The sequence below is a fragment of the Dermacentor albipictus genome, chromosome 1 (genome assembly GCF_038994185.2).
Source record: "Dermacentor albipictus isolate Rhodes 1998 colony chromosome 1, USDA_Dalb.pri_finalv2, whole genome shotgun sequence".
Classification (NCBI taxonomy): domain Eukaryota; kingdom Metazoa; phylum Arthropoda; class Arachnida; order Ixodida; family Ixodidae; genus Dermacentor; species Dermacentor albipictus.
In genome coordinates, this window is record NC_091821.1 from 344,240,392 (window position 1) to 344,261,834 (window position 21,443).

The 21,443-nt window shown below is 48.0% G+C and overlaps 1 protein-coding gene across 3 annotated transcripts in view; it reads right to left on the reverse strand.

The window, feature by feature from the left end:
- LOC135911263 (fibrillin-2-like) overlaps positions 1-21,443 on the reverse strand; it is a 104,647-nt gene that overhangs the window by 2,833 nt on the left and 80,371 nt on the right. For all 3 annotated transcript variants that reach the window (XM_065443577.1, XM_065443497.1, XM_065443647.1), the window contains 16 exons: positions 20,773-20,898; positions 20,056-20,178; positions 18,231-18,353; positions 17,870-17,992; positions 17,465-17,590; positions 15,533-15,673; positions 14,662-14,715; positions 14,165-14,290; positions 12,031-12,153; positions 11,066-11,182; positions 8,534-8,662; positions 7,089-7,208; positions 5,823-5,942; positions 5,497-5,602; positions 3,556-3,853; positions 2,729-2,955 (listed from right to left, as the gene is read on the reverse strand). In XM_065443577.1, coding sequence (XP_065299649.1) covers positions 2,729-2,955; positions 3,556-3,853; positions 5,497-5,602; positions 5,823-5,942; positions 7,089-7,208; positions 8,534-8,662; positions 11,066-11,182; positions 12,031-12,153; positions 14,165-14,290; positions 14,662-14,715; positions 15,533-15,673; positions 17,465-17,590; positions 17,870-17,992; positions 18,231-18,353; positions 20,056-20,178; positions 20,773-20,898 — 2,182 coding nt within the window. The remainder of the gene's footprint in view (positions 1-2,728; positions 2,956-3,555; positions 3,854-5,496; positions 5,603-5,822; positions 5,943-7,088; positions 7,209-8,533; positions 8,663-11,065; positions 11,183-12,030; positions 12,154-14,164; positions 14,291-14,661; positions 14,716-15,532; positions 15,674-17,464; positions 17,591-17,869; positions 17,993-18,230; positions 18,354-20,055; positions 20,179-20,772; positions 20,899-21,443) is intronic.

Consider the following 21,443-nt stretch of genomic DNA (forward strand, 5'->3'; position numbering starts at 1 on the left):
ACGTTGCACGGCCACGCAAGATGTTTTATTATACGCAAATAAACCCATGCTCTCCGGCAGGTACGAGTAGCCAGCGCCTGAGCTATCGGCGGTAGCCATCTTTTATTCCTTTCGGAAAGGGGTAGCCCGCGGCTATTCAGAAGAAAATGCAGTTTTGTTCGGCATATTAATGCGTCTTTAATGCGTACACGTCACTTTGACGCGGTGAGTTTTCGCGCTTTTGTGACGTCGCGTGACAGGCAAGGGAAGTGGGTGCAGCCCGAAAACTTTTTACGAATAGCCGGGGGCTAATGGAAAAAAGGCATCGAATCAGAAATAACTGTTTTTCTTTTTTCGATCAAATCATGCATAATCAGTGTGTACACATCATATCAGATGGGGAGGTATCGTGATTTTCGTGACGTCGCTTGACGGACAGGTGAAGTGGGGGTGGTCCAAAAAAGTTTTTGACTAATTGTGGAGGGCTGATAGCAGAATTGAAATAGAAAACGTTTGGAATAGCTTTTCGTTATAGCGCCCTAGCTATAGTAATTGAAAATGTTCGCAGCAGTCACTAGGGTTCACCGTGCTCTTATATGCAATATTTTCGATCAAATCGGCTCAGCGGGTGCTAATTGAGTGCATTTTAGCGCTTCATATATGCGTTCGCACAGACAAGGCCCATCGTAGAACTTCCTCTTAAGTTCTCATTCTCGAAGTTATTGCCAGTACTCCGTTTTTTGAGAGTTATGGTTCTGCGGCCGTATGTATAGTAGATCGGGCTTGGGTAAGCTGTGTCGGGAAAGTGGGGTGGTGCAGTGTCTAATGGGAGATAACGATGACTGCAAGGCTCGCACTGAATATGCGCTTGCGACGTCGAAAAAGACGACACGCGTGCAGCTTCTCCGAGCGATAAGAGAGGCGGTTTCGCGTGACGACGTGGACGCGCGTCCAACGGTATACGTGGAGCCGTGTTTTGAAGGTCTTCGGCGCCGTCGGGCCTTGACAGCCTTGACAGCTATCTCTCCCGCTTCCCAAGCCTGAAACATTTCGCCATCGTTTCTTGGTACGTCAGCGAAGCGATTACCTACAGCCCGCACCGTAGTGCATACGATAGCACCTATAAATGTGATAGACACTGCAGTAGTAGGTGCTTGCAAAGTGTGTGTGTTGAGGGGAGGGGATGTAGAGAGAGAGAGAGAGAAATAGAGGAGGCCCTGGGGTGGGGGCGCCCAGGGAATAGCGTTAGCCGACACGATGAGAGACAGAGAGAGGGATGTGAGGGCACGAGATTTGTTTTCTTTGTCTTTTTTTTTCTGGGGGGGGGGGGGTGAAAGCAAGTTTCAGTCTACTGAAATGACTGCGTCTGAGCTAAAGGGGACGCTTTAGCTCGGGGCATGCTCCGGTTTCCCTATTTAATGCATGTAAAACGCAGAAACGCTTTTATTAAACAATCGCCGGACCGCTTTGAATAAAATGTGTTGCAGTTGAAACAGAAAGTTAAACTCTAGTGAATCTAGGAAGCAAAATTTCCATTTAATGCCTGAAATATTTTCCCATAAATTTCCGTAAGTTAGTAAGTTTCAATAGATTGAAGCACGAAGTCTAAAAGTTCGTAACTCTGCTCAAAAAAAAAAAACCTTGATATCGCAGTTCTGTAAAATTGAATCCGTGAGCAGACAAATCTGATATATGACTTTACAGCTTAAGTGAAATTGTTACAATGTTTACGAGGGTTTTGCATAAGTCGTACTCACAAATTAGAGGTATATTCGAAGCGGTGCATATTAATTTTATCCGCTTCAGACGTATTATTAGGTGCATTTTACGGAATTGTGATAAAATTTTTGATTGCTGAGTTAAGAGCTGTAAGCTTGGTTGTTCAATTTCTCGAAATTTCCAGATTTTCAAGATATTTCTAAAAAGAAATTGATGGCTTAAATAAGCACTCTTCCTGCAGGCGCTAGATTTTCTTTTTTCTTTTCTAAGTGCAACACGCTTTATCAATATTCGTGCATTGGTTGCTTAGAAAAACGACTTTTCCTTTCCCATGTATTTAGGTAGGAGCTCCCGAGCCAGAGCTTCCTCTTGTGGCTTCCTTGCGCGGCGCCGAGCCCACTGTCGATCTAGTCCGAGTTGCTACCATAGAAAGAGCAGGCTATGTGCATTGTTTCCCGTTACGACTTCTTTTTCACGTGGGAAAGCAAAAGAAGGTTATGAACGAAAACGTAGGAGGGGAGAGGCTGTTGTAGACGGGCTTCTGTTGCTGCGTGCAGAGTATAGTAACCGAAAACAAGCTCGCTAACAAAAGCCCGCTGTATGGCGCACGCTTTCACACCGAAGCAGGGGGTGCTACCATTTGAGCGTCCGAAGAAGAAACTGTTTGCACCTGTATAACGGTGCTCCATATCATGGTGTTGCTGCTCGACAGCCGCGGTTCACCATAGGTGCGCCACGCTGAATGCGCATATTCTCGCCAGATCACCGCAGCTAAGTTTAGTAATTGTGCCAGGTCGACACTTACGAAGACGGTTAACCTGAATCGCCGAATGGCTGCTTTCCTTCCTCCTCGAGCAACACAGTTACAGTGTCCGCGTCAGGGGTGTTTTCCTGCTTGCCTTTAACAAGCGCCGTCTAATTTTTGCTCGGAAGCCGAATGAACGAACTGTGGCCTTCCAGTTCCACTGCAGAGGTGCGCTTTCCCGCAATGCACTCAGTCCTCGCTGCGCACACGCAACCCTGCACTCACCTGGACACAACCCGGAATCGGTCCCTGTCCACGCCGTGCAGCACGTGGTAGTTGCTGTCGTCGCGCAGGTGCTTGTAGGCGGGCCTGATTTCCAGGACGTGTCGGTCCCGCTGGGCCTCGTCCAAGGGTATGGTGACCTTGACCAGGTCCCAGTGGGCGCGGTCGTGCCGGTGCTTGTGCTCCGACGGCTTGCGCTTCTTCGGCGTCTCCTCGGCCGCCGCTGTGCGCTGCGTGGTGTTGGAGACTGTCTCGGGTTATGCGCGCCTTTCGACTGTCGAGGACGGAGTGTCTGAGGGCCACTTTTGTCTCCGACTGTGGACGCCGAAGAACATGTTTGCCTCATTTGCCTCTAAGACGACACGCACAAAAGTGTAGAGACATTGACGACGACACTGTATGGCGGCTCAATGACCGTGTCGTCGTCAACGCTGCTTCGTGTGTGTCCTTTTAGCGGCAAATGTATCTTTCGGCAAATACCAATTAGAAGCAGTTCTTACGAGCGCAGATTACGATGAAAACTCCGAGCCGATATGAAGAGCGTTTTCCATTTGCGGCGTGCGGTGTTCTTGAGCTGTCGCGTTAGCGCAGTGTCAAACGCGTCTGTACGGCCTTTGTTTTCCTTGCTCCTTGTGGAGATTCCATAAAGTATGGTTTTACCATCGATTGACAACCATTCGGGTTAATCCAAGGGTTCGTTAACCACGTTGATTATAACAGTAAGTGCGCGAAAGCGCACCACGGAGAACAAACGGAAAGAAAACGGCGCGCGACAGCCGAAAAGACATAACAAATTATTATGCCCCGTGGACATGCCCTGTCGCACGCACCTTCCTGTGTGTGGATTTCCGGAAGCGGCGCGTCACCTGGCCGCTGGTGGCGTTCGCTGCTGCCGCTGCCGCCGGGCCGCTGTCACCCGCAACGTCCCTGGTCCTCCGGAGTTGCGCCGTGGGGAGCGAGCCGCTGTTGAGATTGCACGAGTAGCAGCCCTCGGTGGAGATGATCTTGTCGTCGTCGGATGCTGCCCCTTCGGGATCGATGAGCGGATAGACGGGAATGGCGGAGCCCAGGCTGCCCAGCGCGTTCGGCACCGATTGTCCCCTGCTGTCCCGGGCCGAGAGGCAGTGCCTGCGCGCGTCCATCCGCGTGGTTAACGCAATGCATTCACACGCCTGTGTAGCAATGAGATAGCCTCGAACTTCTGATACAAAGTGACCTGTTATATGGCGAGCCCGCATATCCCCCCCCCTCCCCCCCCCCCCAGATTTAATGGAGGTCCGTGGTAGTGAAGTAGCTGAGCACCGCTAAGAAGAAGAAAGAAAAGGCAGGAGGGAGCATCAATGCTGCTACGTTCGTAAGAACTTGAATGATGATGGGCGCTAGCCGGAAATATTCCACGGTGAACATTAAACTGATGCTCTTGTATGCGAATGCGACATGCGCTCGATCAAGGTATCATCTGTTCGCTTGGTCCTGTACTGTAGCCAGCAAACGCAGAGCTTCGCGGTCTCTTCAAGATGTGAAAGAAAAAAAAAAAACATTAGAATAACCTTGTCACGCACAACGTGTCTCCGTTTCACTATTCATCGGTGGATTTGGGCTTCGCTTTTTTTTTTCCGAATTACATTCCAGCATGAATAACAAACAACAGACTGACTGTGTATTCTTAGCTTTTTCGAAAGCATTTGATCGTGTCGCTCATTGTCAATATCTTTAGCATTTATTTCATCATTCATCATTAGTACAGAAGGAGGTCCTGGAGTTACAAGAACTGTCAGGGGGACCTCCTATAATGGCCACGCTTTCTGGTTGTACAACCAGCTATCTGGTTGTACACAGATAGCTTTTGGCCACGCTATCTGTGTACAACCTTGCGCCCTCATCCTTCGCTCCCTGTCGAATACTATGAGCAGTCGATTGGGCTTTCAATTAGATTTCCGAGCGAGTAGATCTGGTGTGACCTGCCCACTCGTCTATAGTAGAAACGTTTGCACAAGCGCGCCTTCGCGTGCCCGTTTAAAGCGTAGTTGCACCTGTTGGCAACTGCAAAAAATTTCAAGAGATAGGAAGGAGCTTTTTTTTGTGTTTGCTCCCTTTACAACTGCTCGTGTCAGCGTGGGCTTATCGGCTGGCAGGAGACGTTATGCGTGTAGTACGGCGCTGCTTAGACGAGCAATAACATCTTCGCCATAAAGCAGCACTTCGCGTCAAGCGTCATATGCAGTACTGCTCACAAGTAAGCATCGCCAAAGCATATCTCTTTATGGAGTAGTCTCATCATCTGTAGCTTTGCGCGACGTCTTATACTAATTCTTTGAGTCTAGTTCGCACAACGGGCCGAATACGCAAAAGTGAAGCCGCTGTATATCCTAGATGTTTCCCGGTTTCGGATATAATGAAGCGATGCGACTGCTTGAAAGCAGTGGCTATCTTGTGAAAAAAAAAAAAGATTAACGTAACATCAAAGAAAACCATGCTTCACACTCCGTCTATGCTTTGGCTCTTAGTGGCCCAATCTATATATGGTTTCAAGACTTTGGCATTCTAAACAGGGTTTCAAGGCTTCGATCAAACAACACCGCTCTAAGGTAATTTTTTTTTTCATTGCGTCCAAACTTTTTTTTTCGCCGGATAACTTTCTGACAGTGTCCATCAGCCGCGTATTGCAAACGCCTACTTTTAGAGTGCGTCTTCCTGCTGCGCCTAGATACAAGATATTTTCGCGACTACGTGCGTCATTGTTGCGTCAGACAAGGGCCCTTCGCTCTCACCCTTGGCCGATGCGCTGGAATCCCTCTGGACAGCCGCAGAGGAAACCGCTGCTTCCGGTCGGCGTGCATTCGTACAAGCACGGGCTGTTTTCGCAGCCTTCGCCTCCTGCAATGTGCGCGAGGACAAGAAGAAGAAGAAAAATAAGAAAGAGAGAAGACGATGACCGCGTGACCGACGAACGCATGACCCTCATTTGCAGCGTCGTCGACAGTAACACCGACCGCTTCATTCACGTATACATCGAAGTCGAAACAATGCGGCGAGTCGGGCGTTTTTTTAGAGCGATGTTTTCTGCGCTGTTCGAGATGGTCGCGCTTACACTCACCGGTGCAGGTGGTCATGATCTCGTCGTAGCGGTATCCGGAGGGGCACGAGCACGAGAAGCTGCCCACTGTGTTGGTGCACGACGCCGATCCGCACGGGCGGCCCAGGCACTCATTCTCATCTGCGCCCACGCCAACGCACAAGCGTCAAAGCGAAATCAACGAGGAAACTGACGCAGAGTATTTCACTGAAAGTTGCCACTTGTCATCGTTGTCTGACGGTGATGCGAACAAGTCGGCGGGTGGAAACAAGGGATGCGATCTCGTACGCGTTCCAAAATCGAACGGAGGTGGTCCGTTCTTTACGTCTCGAAATAGGCCGTCCGTTCCGTTGCGTTCGTCCGATAGCAGACGACACGGAATGATTGACAGCACATATCACATCACAGTTGACGTCATGGCGTTCGTCATCGTTCAAATTGACCAGTCGTGTGCGGCTCGGTGGAACGGAACGTCTCCGTTCTATTTTGGAACGCGTACAAGATCGCACCCAAGGTGTACACGGGGACTTATACTGCGTGCTCGCATTCTGTGTGTATGTGTTCGCCGATTTCCTTTGTTATTTCTCCCATCAATGCATTATCATTCGCCTTCTTTTTCACCTTTCAGCCTAATCACTTCGAGTAACATGCCAGACGTTTTTGGCTAGGCTAACTTCTCCGGCTCTTATTAAAGTCTTCTTCACCGTCTGGCCCATTCGGTCATTCTTTATGTGTCCGACTTGTACAACGCACAACTACGGGTAGGTGTAGCAGTTACGTATAAAAGTGGTACTCGGACTGAGCGATTGCCGGTTTATACAAACAATTCCAGGTTCGTTCCCCAGCTACCATCGACCTCGACCTTTGCAGCCACTATCTCTTTCCACTTGAATATCGGCAGCCTGCCTTCGTGCTTTATTTTTTTTTCGCCGACATTGCCACAATTTCAGGCGAACACTTCCCGGTTAGTACCCATCAAACGCTGCTGCCTTTCTAACACATCAGCACGCAGACACGGCACACACCCTGGAATGTTTTGGGACTTGCCGAAGCACTACGTGAAGTTGGCTGATACAATTCTAGAATCCAGCACAAATTTGTACAACGCGGAATCAATCTGCTGTGTGGTTTCCTCCAGCGTGATCCAATTTGCGTGCTCAATTTTAGAAAGCATCCCAGAATTCCCGCACCACATGTATTAAGACTCGTCGACACCAGGTCTCTGGTGAATTTCGCCGCCTTCTTTCCCGTTCCTTCTGCTCGTAACGCACGCGAGCGTATACTGACCGATGCACTGGTTCCAGTAGTAATCCTGCTTGAAGCCCTTCGGGCAGGTGCAGCGGTACGAGCCCTCGAGGTTCTCGCAGCCGTGGGGGCACTTGGCAGTGTTGGCACACTCGTCGGTATCTGCATCGACATTGAGGCAATCGACTTCTTGCGTATCTTGATTTTATGTATGTATGTTCACAAAAAACAAAAAATAAAATGACCACAATCCAGATGATGACCTAGCTGGATAACTGCGCAGAGCAGAGTATAGATACGTGGGCGAAAAGAAAAACCAATGGAAAGAAAACAGATGGTAGTTATTCTTCTGCATACTGGTGACTGTATTAGAAAGTAAAACATGTTAACTGTGAAAAGCTGCATCAAAACAATAAAAAAGAGCCTCCAGCCCTCCTCCTAATCATAGCCACGACTTTTCTGGTATGGATCGCGCGTGTAATTTTTTTTTGAACTTGATTGGCTGCAGACGAGTTAAAACTTCATTGTTCGGGATATACACAGCCGTACCCCTCTGAATAGCGAACTTTATTTCACGTGATGATTTCGTGCTGTAAAATCAGTTCGGTATTTGGACTCTCCTATTGGTGACAGCAAAATGCAAATGGAAAGCTTTTCTTCCCTCTCTCATTCTTTCTTTTTTCCTTGCCTTTCTTTTTCTTTTTTGCGCGTGTGAGCGTATACATTACTGTGCGATCCGAAAGCCAAGCGCTTCTCTGCTGAGCTGACGTGCATCCCTTTTTGTGAATGCTGAGTCGCGAGAAGCGAAATACCAGAGAGCGGTTGTTGCTACCATTCCCCGATCCCGACGTCCAACTTCAGAATGTCGTAGGTTCATTGTTTATCTTCGGCTTATTGTTTTCCTCTTGGTTCCATCCCCGAAGCGTCAAAGGCGTTTTTTTTTCTCGTGGTAATGACCACTGTCGCCTATACACAGATGTATTCATTGTTCTGCTATAATTTTCCTCAAAGATTACAATGATAAACAGTTACCCGAGAAGCACTGCTGTGCAACAGTGTCTACAAGCAGCGTATGTGATATAGCTGGCTACAGCTAAAACGATGCGGTCTGTGTCTGGCCAATCAAACTCCGCTGTGATTTTTTTAGGCAGTCGGAGAGATAGCCATGCTGTGGGCTAATTAGAAGAGGCAGGATGACCGATTTGAAATTAATTCGGAATTGAACGGCGTACCGAGTAGGTCGCGCACTCTTCTGGACGCTTTACTGAATCCTAGTCCAATTCAAAGGTGGGGTTGGTCTGTTTTGAAGGGTGGAGCCACGCACCACCAGCGCAACAGCCACCGTCAAACATAATCGGTATCGAGGAGGAGGTTGCAATCGAGACACTTCTGCGATTGCGGTGGTTAACTCTGCTTCCGTACTGTGAGCGATATCTGGGTAGGTAAATGACAACACGAGCACCGTATTTTTTCAGGAACGCGCGTACCTTTGCAGGACTTCCCAGAGGCGTCGGTGATGTAGCCGCGCAGGCAGTTGCAACGGTAGGTGCCCACCATGTTACTGCACGTTCCACTCGGGGCGCAGAGGTGCGGCTGCTCCTGGCACTCGTTGATATCTGCACGGAAGAAAGTGGCCAGCGACTGTTCGTTGGCTTCTTAAACATATTAAGCCCATCAGTTTGCGAAACACGGGACTGTAGATGCTAGGAGACAAAACGCTAAAGAAATGTTCGGTGCTGAAGGTGGTAACAACTTTATTGTGATTCTGCTCAGTTGTGATCTGGCAGGCCCGAGTCCTATAGAATGGCCCCTCACGAGGAGCGACCCTTTCGGCCCAGGCAACGAGGGCTTTTTGTAGTTTTTGATCCGGCGTTCTGAGCAGCTCCTCCCACGTCTGTTGTGAGGGAGCTGGCAGGAGCGACCTAGGAGGGGGTAAGCCCTCGCACCCCCAAAGAATGTGATTTTGGGTAGGCAATGTTTGATTTGTACAGTTTTGACATATTGGGTTCCATTGCCCGTTGGTAATTATGGCCAGCCAATGTGGGCTGGGGAACGACTTAGTTTGGATTCGACGCAGGATCAAGACTTGCGCTCGCGTGAGGCTTGCGTTTGGAGGCGGGTAGATTCGCCTTTTTTGCTTGTAGTAGTTTGTTATCTCGTGGTATGTCGTCGGTGCCTCATCCATGGGATCCGAGTCTGAGGGGCACACCTCCCGGTTGATTAGACCTCGGGCTACCCAGTGCGCCTCCTCATTCCCTTGATTCCTTGAATGGGCAGGGACTCATACGAGATCAACAGTTTTTTCATTTGTAAAGTCTCGTAGGACTCGCACTGCACAGACGCCTATGCTGAAGGGTGCTGAAGGGTGCTATAAAACGGTTGACAGTACGCGCATCGTCCAGAACGTGCAGTTAGACGGCTTTATTTTACAGGAAAGGACGAAACAAAGAAACAAACGAGAGAGACGACACGGACGTTGAGCTTTGTTTGCGCTTGGTTTAATGACTGCCATCCAATGACAAGGTATAAGTAGGACATTCAGCTTTGCTCACTGTGAACTAATTCACTGTGAACTGTAACTCTGTTCACTGTTAACTGTATTTCGTCTTTCTATGGCGGTAATTACAGCATTTAGACAACATCAGCTAGGCGAAGAAGTAGTTCTTTTGAGGCCTTGTTATGTTTTGAACTACTTCTCAGGGAAGAGCGTAAACGCCTTTTATTCTGTCTCAATGCTTGCTTAGACTACCGTTACAAAGAATGCGTTTGAGCAAGTTGTATTACGCAAATAGCTATCTATTTCTTCTCAGATTGCTTGTGTTCTGGTCCACACTTCTTCGTGCCGGCAATGATGATGGTGCAGTTTGATGTCACGCCACAAACATATTTACTAGGAGGGAAGCTGTAAGGTTAGTTCGTGAATGCCGCTCGTGTGCACCAAAGTTTAAGCGATCGATTTGCCTGTCGACCGTTTTAAATATCACGAACGCCACCCTTCGTGCCGCACAGGCGTTGGCATTCTTGTTTTTGAAAGGTCGATGAATGGGTTTGTTTTCTTTGAAAGGATGCCAGCGAGAGAGAGAAAGAGAAAAAGGTTTCCTTCAATTTGCCCTCCTCATTTTTTTTATTAGGAATGATACGTGCAACAGTGCAAAGAACTGCTTCTGCATATAGTGCCGTGAATTCATAGCTCGAAACTAGACAAAGACAGGAAGAATGGAAACGAAGATTTGTGTTTGTACAATTTCGCGCTGTGAATTTGCATCATGGCACCAGCTAGCCCGATCTCGTACCGTTCTGCACGTGATATGTAAGTGAGAATTTCATGAAGAAGGAAAAGCCTGTCGTCGTACAATTCACTGTCTAGTTAATCGTCGTACGCCGTCATTGTTTCACCATGTTAACAAATTCCGTCACTAGCACCACAGGTACACTTATAAATTTTTTTTAGACTTTGGTTTACTTCGTAATTGCATCATTAGGTGCGCGTTTTATCGCGCTTTGCTGGACCAAATAAAAGTTTACTCACTCACTCACTCACTCACTCACTCACTCACTCACTCACTCACTCACTCACTCACTCACTCACTCACTCACTCACTCACTCACTCACTCACTCACTCACTCACTCACTCACTCACTCACTCACTCACTCACTCACTCACTCACTCACTCACTCTCACTCACTCACTCACTCACTCACTCACTCACTCACTCACTCACTCACTCACTCACTCACTCACTCACTCACTCACTCACTCACTCACTCACTCACTCACTCACTCACTCACTCACTCACTCACTCACTCAATTTCTGAAGCGAACCTATATTGCTTTGATGTCTTTTCCGGTTAAGAGAAAAAGAAGTAGCCGACATCACCCACGACGGCGACGTCTTTTGCATACACGGTCATTCCTTAAAAAAAATATCGGCAATACATCGCGTTGAACACCAGCCTGTGACCCATCGACCGCAAATTAGTCCAAGCTCACGAAAGTGAATCAGCTGGCGTGCTTACCGAGACACTGGTTCTCGTGCGACTTGTAGCCGTTCTTGCATCCGCAGCGGTAGCTTCCCGGCGTGTTGATGCAGCTGTGCTCGCAGTTGTGCCTGTCCGTCGCGCATTCGTCGATGTCTTCGAGGAGAAAAGAAAACAGAAAACGGCGGACCTGTTTACTCTCTGTGTTCGCGGACACATTCTTTCCATTGTGTTTCTCCAGAGCATCCCCTCTAGATGCTATGTCAGTGAAAAAAAAAATATTACATTACAGAACGAAGTCTGGTCGGTCTATGTACGTTGGTTTTCCGCGAGGGGCTTTCTAGCCGGATTTGCGGAGGTGTGACACATAACCCTTGAGTTTAACAAGAGTGCGGATGGCCTTGACGTCTGCGTAAACGTATCGAGTGCTGATTCTAGAGCGAGAGGACGGCGTCGGACTAGCGTGCGTACAGCAAACGACCATCCTATCCGCACTCCTCCTGTGTAATGCTCCAGAGAGTCGCTGGACGCATCGTCAGGGACGTTCTTTATACGGGCGCGTCTACCGCGTTCCCATAACAAATTTCCCGATGATGCCATCGGACGAAAGCCGGTCTCGCGATCGAAAGGCACGAGTTCCATCCTCAAGGATGCGCAGTTTGTCTACCATTTATTCATATCGATGAATTTGCTAATGGAACGCTCATTTCCCCCTAAACACACTCATAGATACTTCTAATCAACTTAACGTATAGTTGTGCAAAAACGCTGCGTTCAATGAACGAAGGGAGCCACTGAAGTGGGCTTCTCCTTACAAAAACTGTTACTGTGGAGAAGCCAGCTCCGACGAAGACCATCCCCTTTTCCTTTGTTTAATGAAGAGCACGCGTCAACAACTTTTGAAGTGCCTTCAGAATACCCCATCGTTATAATCTACTACGCGTGTAATAGTGCCTGTTCACGTGTCGTGCGAAGAAGAAATGCCGTGCCGTGGTTTGTCTAACCTTTGCACGATACTTTGTCCCCGGCAAGCGTGTATCCCGGCTCGCAGGCACAGATGTAGCTGCCGTCCGTGTTGATGCACTTGGACTTGCAAGGCGGCACGCTCTGTTCGCACTCGTTGATGTCTGCACACGAGAAGTACGCGCAGTTTCGTCGTATCTCCGTATACGAACGGCGCAGTTCGTGAATACCGCGCACAAATGAAAGACGAACAGGGTAGCTCAGAGAGCAACACGGGCAACCAACTCAATAGTTTAGTACATGAATTTCATGCGGTGGTGTAGTATGTTGTCTGCGAGTGACAAGACCTCGTACATAATTTCTTCTATTTTCTAACATTCCTTTAGGAGCGCCACTTGCAGTGACAGGCCGGACCGGCTGGATTTCTTGTCGTTGTCTTGCTTCATTTTATAAGATCCGTCACATTGTTCTTTTCTTCTTTATTTCCCTTTTTTCTGTCTTTAATTTCTATGGTTCTGTCTCCTCCTTTTTGAAGAGTAGGCAGGCGTTGTGCCCCTTCCGGTGGCAGTTGCCAGCCTGCTCCTCGCCTTTTTTTTGGTCTTTTCTCTCTTTCAGTTGCACATATGTTTTAATGTAAATTAATAATAATAATAATAATAATAATAATAATAATAATAATAATAATAATAATAATAATAATAATAATAATAATAATGCAATCTGTACAAGCAACTGAGTACGACACGTCGAAGTTGTAATCAGACGCGCTAATACATCCCTTACGTCAAATATAATATTGCGATTTTGTCATTCCGATTTTAAATTCCCTGCTCGGCTTTCATTTGTACACGACAACACAGTTCAATGATAAGAAAGATAATGAAGGCATCGCTGAAGGGTAGACCGAAATCATCGATCTCAGTCCCTGTCCTCGTACGACGCTGGAACAAACATTTTTTTAATACTCATTCTTTCACATCTCAACAAACGAATGGAACTATGCCGTTCCCATCTGTATAAGCAGCACTACATTTACCGACATCAATAAATCTTAACCATTTGTCGTTTGTTGCGCACAATAAGTTTTCAAAATCTTAACCGTTTTTTTTTTGTCACCGATATTTTGTGAGCTGATCGCATTCATTTTTTCTCTGACGTTGTATGATGCGTAAATTATCTTACGTTTGGTTTGTTATTTTGTTTTTGTATTTTGCTTCCGTGTACTTACTGACCCTCACGCCTGAACCCATCTCTGTAGGACCTGCGGCATGCTATATTGCATAACATATTCTTATGAACAAAAAAAAAGCACCTTTGCCGTGCCAATCGCCATCAAAGATGGTTATCTGTAATTTAATAGGTGCCATTATTCAACGCTAGCACCTGTGCTCTGTGTCATCTTGTTTCTTCGAAGTTGTGCCTCTTGGGGTGGTAACAAATCCACCAGGGTTGCCTATTTGCTTATCTACACGTATTGCAGCCCTGGATGGAACTGTTCAGTCAATCCTGATAACAGAAATGCACCAGTTAGCACAGCACGATGTCCTGGTGACAAAATACCTGCAGGAGTTGAGCCGCGGCTTCACGCGCTAAATACATGAGGCCTGTACATTTCAGTGGGCGACGCTTAGCGCAGTGCATTTATTTTTCTAGAGATTACAGTTTCTCAACAGGTTTCCTTGCCTTCCCGAGTGCTGTCTTATTTCATTGCCCACAGGGGCCGTATTTTGTAAGGATTCCTTTCGTCCGATGCTATTTTTTTCCCTATCAACCTTCCCACTGAGCGGCCGATCCCGGTCATAGCACAGGCGGGGATTCGTACGAGTCATTGAAGAATGCGAAAAAAAAAAACGAAAATTAAAAGACTTTCCACAAAATATGGCCCCATAGTTACCATTGCAAGATATGTGTTAGTATGGTGGTTTATTGCGATGCGCCTTCTTAGAAGCATCATGTACTACAGTTTACATGAATGCGATAGACAACAACAACAGCAAAAAAAAAAAAACTATTCGTTGCGCTGTTGCAGCATTATAGTAGTACCTGCGGCTAGTAGGCGTCTCCAGGACAGTGGCGCGCTTTTCAGCTTACGCTACAATAGAATGGTACCCAGTTGGCGAGGTCTCACCGTGAGAAACAAAAACTCGTGGCTCGGTTAATGGACTGGAAGCTCACCTATGCACTGGTTTCCGGAAGCGTCGGCCTTGTATCCTCGGTTGCAGATGCACCGGTAAGAACCCAGGGTGTTGACGCAGCGGCCGTTCTTGCACAGCTCGGGCATCAGGACGCACTCGTTGATGTCTGCGCATAGCGAAACTCGATCTGTTGATTACGCAGTTCAAGATATACGCCGAGTCATGTTGCATTTCTTTCGCATCGTGCCCGTATCACGACTCTCATAAACCGACTCGCTTTATTTCTTTATTATTATTTTTTGTCCGCAAGTGGATGTCGGCAAAGAACATTCAATGAATACCGTCGCCACAGCGCCAACTGCGCCGAATGACGTAATGATGCTTCAGACGTAAAATATGTGACACTGCGGATACTTTTTTCCCCCTCAGGTTGGAAACCTGTGTGTTTACGATGGCAGCGCGAACGACGACGTAATAGAACGAACAAAACAAAAATAAAGAGTAAACGCTCACTTTCAATTTTATTGAACTGCTTACCTTTGCCGTCTTTGGTGGAACCCTTTTCGAATGGACACAGCTGGCGGTATTCTCCTGCGTAGAAAGCCAGAATCACAATTTAACAGATGTGACGTTAGCTCATATTTCAAGGTAGCTGGGGATACTCGACTGCTCCGTTTTTTTCCGCGGGAGAAAAAAATAAGCGTCTGCCTAATCTACTTGTAGTGATCATTTACCGAGTACAAGTTGACTTTTTTGATCGCACGTACACGGCGCTTAGGGTTTGCGTTAAGGCGTGCACAGCCCAAGGAGGCGAGCCTAGTGCCATTGTGGACTCTTGGCGGTCACTCTGCGCGAGTATCTGAACTGCTGAATAGCTTCTTCAAGGGGTTTACGGTAGCGCCATTAAAAGACGGGACGAAAGAAGACACACAGGGGGACACACAGCGATCATCACCACCACCACCACCACCACCACCACCACCACCACCACCACCATCATCATCATCATCATCATCATCATCATCCTGGTTACGCCCACTGCAGGGCAAACGCCTCTCCCATACTTCTCCAACTACCCCGGTCATGTACTAATTGTGGCCATGTCGACCCTGCAAACTTCTTAATCTCATCCACCCACCTAACCTTCTGCCGCCCCCTGCTACGCTTCCCGTCCCTTGGAATCCACACAGCGCTAGCTTCCAACAATGTTTGTTATCGAAAACCAGGTCGTACTTGTACACTCAGCCGACACGAGTCACAGCCACGTGAACAGATAAACAATCAGAGCGAAACATTGTACACCGCGTACACCCCTTGCAGATGCATTACCAACAAGCCCACATTGCAACCCTCGTGCCGAATAGCGGCTGCACTACACCGAGCGAGTGTAGAAACAGTGAGTACTGACTCGTGTCCCAGAGTGGGCAGGCCTGGCAGCGCGGTCCCCAGGCGGCGCCGATGGAGCAGCAGCAGTCCTCCCGTGACGACTCGCCGGCGCCTGCCGACAGGCACGACGAAGAGGTCTGGTAGCACGTGCCCTGCCGGGTGTCTGCGAGAGAGGAATGACGGGCCCAGAGGCGCGCGGACGCTTTATTCGGCATTACCACGAGGAGCCGTTGAGCGACGACAGGGCGCACATTCTGGGGCAGTGGTATATTCGAAGCTCGGCTGCGTGCTTGACATGTTCTATAGGAGCTGTTGCCTGATCCCTCGTTGTGTGCCTGCCCATTTCCATTCATCCCCATATTCCCCGCGTCCTCCGTCTTCCAACCCCTTTACTCATTCCCAGTCTTTCGGCGCAGGGAACTCAACCGGATCCACATCTGACTCATCTTCGTGCGGCGTATTCTCCGTATTCTCTCAGGCTCTCAAGTTGTTCGCCGTTAGGTACGGCTTGGGTGCAAATAAAGGCATCACCCGTGCACCGAATGTCCTAGTAAGATTCTGCGTCACGTTCAATGGAAGTTTATGGCAAGGAGCGTACAGATCCGTATTTTATTTTGACGCGATCCTCTGTAAACGACACTTCGACTCTCAACAAGACCGCCATGTCATCTACGACGATTTATTATTTAAAAAATATTTATTTCAAATACTTTTAAGACTCGAAGCCTCTGCAGAGAGGAGTGGTTAAAAAAGAGATCTAAACCCATTCAATTTAATAAAACAGCGTGGTTAACTGCAGTTTTGAAGTTACCATCCGGGATGAGAGCGATGGAAGCAGGAAGGTGATTCCAGTCGACACTTGTCCTAGGGATGAAAGATTCGCTAAACAAGTTCGTATGACAAGCAGGCACTCCTGCCTTAAAGCTTTGGTCTAGGTGTGGTAGTTAGGAGGAGAAAAAATGTTTCTTTTCAAAATAGGGTTACAATTATAAATTTTATGATGAAAGAGACAGAGGTGAAAACACTTACGACGCACTGAAAGATCGGGCAGGTTTAAACCGGTCTTCATCAATGTTACTCTGGTAGGACTCATGTGACTGGATAGAATGAAAGGTAGTTCTGGCCTGATTTTGAATTCTTTTAAGTGTGTTAATAAGGGTGAGCTGGCCGTTAGTTCCAAATAGCATAGGCGCATCCTAACTTTGACCTAACGGGCGTATTGTAAAGAGTTAGCTTAAGGGAAAGTGGTGCAGAGTTAAAATTTAGAAATGTTAAAAATGTAGTCCACGTGGGTGTGCCATAAGAGGTTGTTAGTAATCTGAAGCCCGAGACACTTGTAAACCGTTACAGCTAGGCGACAGAGGAAAACCATTAACACTACAGTTGCACGCAATGTTGATTTGAAAACGACGAGATATTTGCTTGACTTTACATTTCTCTGTAGTTATCTTTATGTTTCATTTTAAACAACATTCTGATACATGTTCAAGATCCTGTTAGAGCTGATTACAGTTAGATATTCTAGCTCCTGTTCAGACGACACCCGTGTCTTGATAGAGATTCATGAACGCTGTATTTTCAAGAGCTATAAGCACACGCACTTGAAGTAAAGGAACAAAGGGTGGAAGCCAAAGGTCCAGTTGACTAAGCACCTTTCACGAAAAAAAAAAAGCCGCTTTGTCTGTGAGAAAGCTGTGCCAGCAAGTTTCGATAGCAAATCAAACGGTTGCAAATGCGCCGGTCAACTTCTTAGGAATGAACTCGGTCCCCAATATTTGATCCCCACGAATCACTTCTCGCTCACACATCTACGCAGGTCGTCCCCACGAATCTCAAATGCACAAACGAGCAGCTTACGAGTGGGCCATTGGTTGAGCGCGCATTTGAATCGTTCCAACAGTGACCTATAGACGGCCAGTTGGCCCATTCTGCGCGCGCACGTGGTCAGACTCACCGTGGCACTGCTTTCCGTCGCGGCTGCTCTGGAAACCCGCGTGACAGACGCAGCGGTAGCCGCCGTGCGTGTTCACGCAGTCGCCGTTCTGGCACACGTCGGGCTGTTCGCGGCACTCGTCGATGTCTGTCGTACAAACACGAGGCAGAAAAAAAAAGAGCATTCGTGGTACATTCAGTGATTGACAGTGAATCAGCGGCGTTCGTTGTTTGACATATTTTTTTTGGTACACGTCATTCGTTTCGATTACAGTTGTTGTAAATGAGAAACAAATAAGGTAAGCACACCGTGAGATCCTGCTTATAATACAGTCTCTTATATATATAGCTATTGCGTCATATTGGGAGTAACACGTCGATTTTGTGACGAAATTACGCAGCCGGAGAGGTCGCATGGACACCATACCTTGGCAGTCGTCCCCGTAGCTGGAAGACCTCATGCCGTCAGGGCAGACGCACTGGAACTTGCCCACGAGGTTCTTGCACGCGAACCGGCAGTCGTGCGTGCCCGCCTTGCACTCGTCCAGATCTGCGTCGACGTATAGTCGCGTCACACAGGGACAGTGTCACGACGCCGCTGACCAGACACTCAGCCAATACCGCGGCCGACCCCCACGACTTCGCAGGCTCCTTTAATGTGGGCGTGCACCTTATCCTACCGAATACATGCGCTCCCCGTAGTCCAATAACTAAATGAGTGCGATAATAACTGCTTAATTGCCATTCGCGACAACCGTTTCGCTTTGTAGTAGTAGTAGCGTGCGTACCTTGGCAGTGCTTTCCGTCCGGCGCCAGTTCGTAGCCGTAGGGGCAGGTGCAGCGATACGAGCCAGGCGTGTTGACGCACCGGAACGCGCAGCCGTCCACGCCGAGGCTACACTCGTTGACGTCTGCGCGTGCAACAGTCGATGAGGAAAGCGGCCCGCATGCCCGAACAAAATTCATGAACGTACTGTACAAAGGCGAATGAACACTGTGGCGAATAGTTAGCGCGACACCCGCACCGCTATAACCACATTCATGCAGCAGTTGGAGCGGTAACGGTGACGGCGTAAGAGAGAGCGAACGTAAGTGAATAAAGGTATGGAGGTTAGCGAAACAGCGTCTCAGACCGGCTGGCTGTCCTGTGCTGGGAAAAAGGGGTAAGGGGGAATAAAAGATAATACAGAAGAGATGGTCAAAGGCGATTGCAAAAATTACAGGTGATCTTCAATACTAACACACCGTCTTCAGGGCCTTGTGTTTGTGGCAGAATTGTAGAATCACTTTGTGTAGATAACGGCCGGTCCGTGAATCGTGCTAATAAGATGGAGAGCAATTGTATCTATAAAGCTGATGACAGTTACATGAGGAGCGACCAATCACATAAATATGGGGCGCTATAACGTAAAACTATTCCCAACTTTTCTATTGCAATTTTACAATCAGCTCTCTGCGATTGGTGAAATACTTTTTTGGACCGCTCCCACTTCACCACTCTGTCACGCGACGTCACGAAAACCGCGATAGCTCCCCATCTGATGGGACATGTACGCATTGATTATGCGTGATTTGATCGAGCAAAAGAAAAAGTAGTTATTTCTGATTGGGCGCCTTTTCGCCATTATCCCTCGACTATTGGTAAAAAGCTTTCGGGCTGTACCCACTTCACCTGCCTGTCACGCGTCGTCACAAAACCGCAAGAACTCACCGCGTCAAATTGACGTGCACGCATTAAAAATGCATTAATATGCCGAACAAAACTGAATTTCTTTCTGAATAGCTGCAGGCTGTCCCGTTCCGAAAGGAATAAAAGATGGATGCCGCCGATCGCTCAGGCACTGGCTAGTCGCATCTGCCAGAGCGCATGGGTTTATTTGCGTATAATAGAATTTCTTTGCGTGGCTGTGTAACGTTCTTGAGCACTTTCGGCATGTCTACGACCTCGTTATGCGAACTCTTCTTTGCTAACGATCCGTTTAGCGTCATTCTTAAGCTTCCGTTGCATGCCGCCGCGATTTTCGATCAGCCACCGTAAGCTAAGTAAGGGAAAGCGGACCAATCGCGGACGCCGGCACCACCCTCTTCATACGGTTAGCAATTTTCAGTGCACTGGCTCGGCCCTATCGAAATCCTCTTCACTTGAGCGTGCTCCTCGCTTCTCATCAGCCAATTAGACAAGAGATCCCGCTCAGTGTAGGCCATGTCATTCGTTTTTAAAGCAAACAAAAGTGACTTCCTATAAATGAGGAGGGCGTTTGATTGGTCTCTTCAGAGAACTCTGCGGGTGACCATCCGATGCCTGCGCCGGTGGTTACGCAAATTTGACGTCAGGAGGTTGGAATAAAAAATATTGGAATAGTTTTACATGATAGGGCCCATGGTATCGTTGCGACCGAAAATAGCGCGCGCAGTGCTCTTGGTCGTCCCCATGAGAGTGAAATAAACTCTCGTGAATGGGACCGAAGGACACAGCCTACGAAATGCTACGGCATAGCGGTTAGGTGGTAAGATTACGCTGTAACCCGTTGATGGACGCTGCTGAAAAAGAAATCACTGTGTTATAAACGACGTAGTCGAGAAGAAGGATGTATCACAGATAATATCTCGTACCTTCGCAGACCTGGTTCAGGCCAGGTGTATAACCATCCTGGCAGCTGCATTCGAATCCTCCCACGGTGTTTGTGCAGCTGCCCTTTCCGCACACGCCGGGCTGCTGGGAACACTCGTCCACATCTGCGATGTGCGACCCAGGAAGCGAACGGTTAGGTAAGGCAGCTCAGTTAGGTTGCGTAATAAAGCCGGCAGTTAAACATTGGCGCGCGTACCATCTTCGCTGCCGCTTTTGAATACGGCTGTGCAACCTTTCATTTTAACCAACGGTTCGTAATTCAGAGCCTAGTGCGTCTATACTTGCCCCGCCCACAACGTTGTCGCTATCCTTCGTAAGTAGTCTTTTGTCAGTTTGCTTTCTATCTTGCGGAGGTCAGGGCTCGAAACGGAAGACGACGAAATAGAATGACAGAGAGCACTCATCATTGGTCCACCTTATGCTCGATACTGTGGTCCTGCTTCGCCGCCAGTTAAGCGCTAGATAGAGGAGCGACCGAGTGACTTTATCCTGGCATGCTCAGCAACGCGCAATGGCGAACAAGAAAGGCCTCAGCCTTGGAAAGGGGGATGCGTACCGACTAACAAACATGGAGCAACGAAGCTTTTATGCGCGCGTGTTGCCACAACGTGAGAGTCGCGGCCAGTTTAGCCTTGCGGTTGTCTGTGGCAGAGTGTGAAACCTGCAGAGAACGTAGTGTGCGCATAACAGCGGCTTACCCACGCAGCCCCGTTCGCTCGAATCCAGCTTGAAACCAGGCTCGCACTCGCAGCGGTACGAGCCGTCCGTGTTGATGCACTTGCCGCTGCTGCATATGCCCGGGATCTTGACACATTCGTCGATGTCTTCACGGACAAGGCAGGCAGAAAGAGACAAAAGAGTGTGAATTGTTGTTTCTCTGCGATTCCTTCCGTCAAGTTCTTCTAGCTTATAATTTTGCCTCTTTCGTTATACAAAGTCAGCTAACTCGTTTCATTATATAATTCCTGTGCTCTTTATTTGCTCTCGTATGAATTCACACATGTGCAGTGATATCGGACGTCATTGAGGCTGTGTTTTTCTGTTATGGTCAAGTCAGCAGTGCGATCACTGATCAGTACTAAACATTGTCGATTTGCTTAAATTGTTCAGAAACAGTCAGGTTTTTAATAGGCTATCAAAGCCGCCTATCTTCGCACGGCTTTAAAAGTTTTCACTAGTTCTTATAACTTTGATCCCGAACGGCTGGCCCATAATTGCCGCTCTTCGATTCTAACAAGACGTGGCAATTTAGATTTTCATTATTACCCGAAGAAGGCTAAGAGGCATTTGTCGCTATTTCTAAAGGTTAAAGAATATTCACGTTACCGCAAAGACAAATTTATTACTCTGTACGGCGGCTGCACTTCGA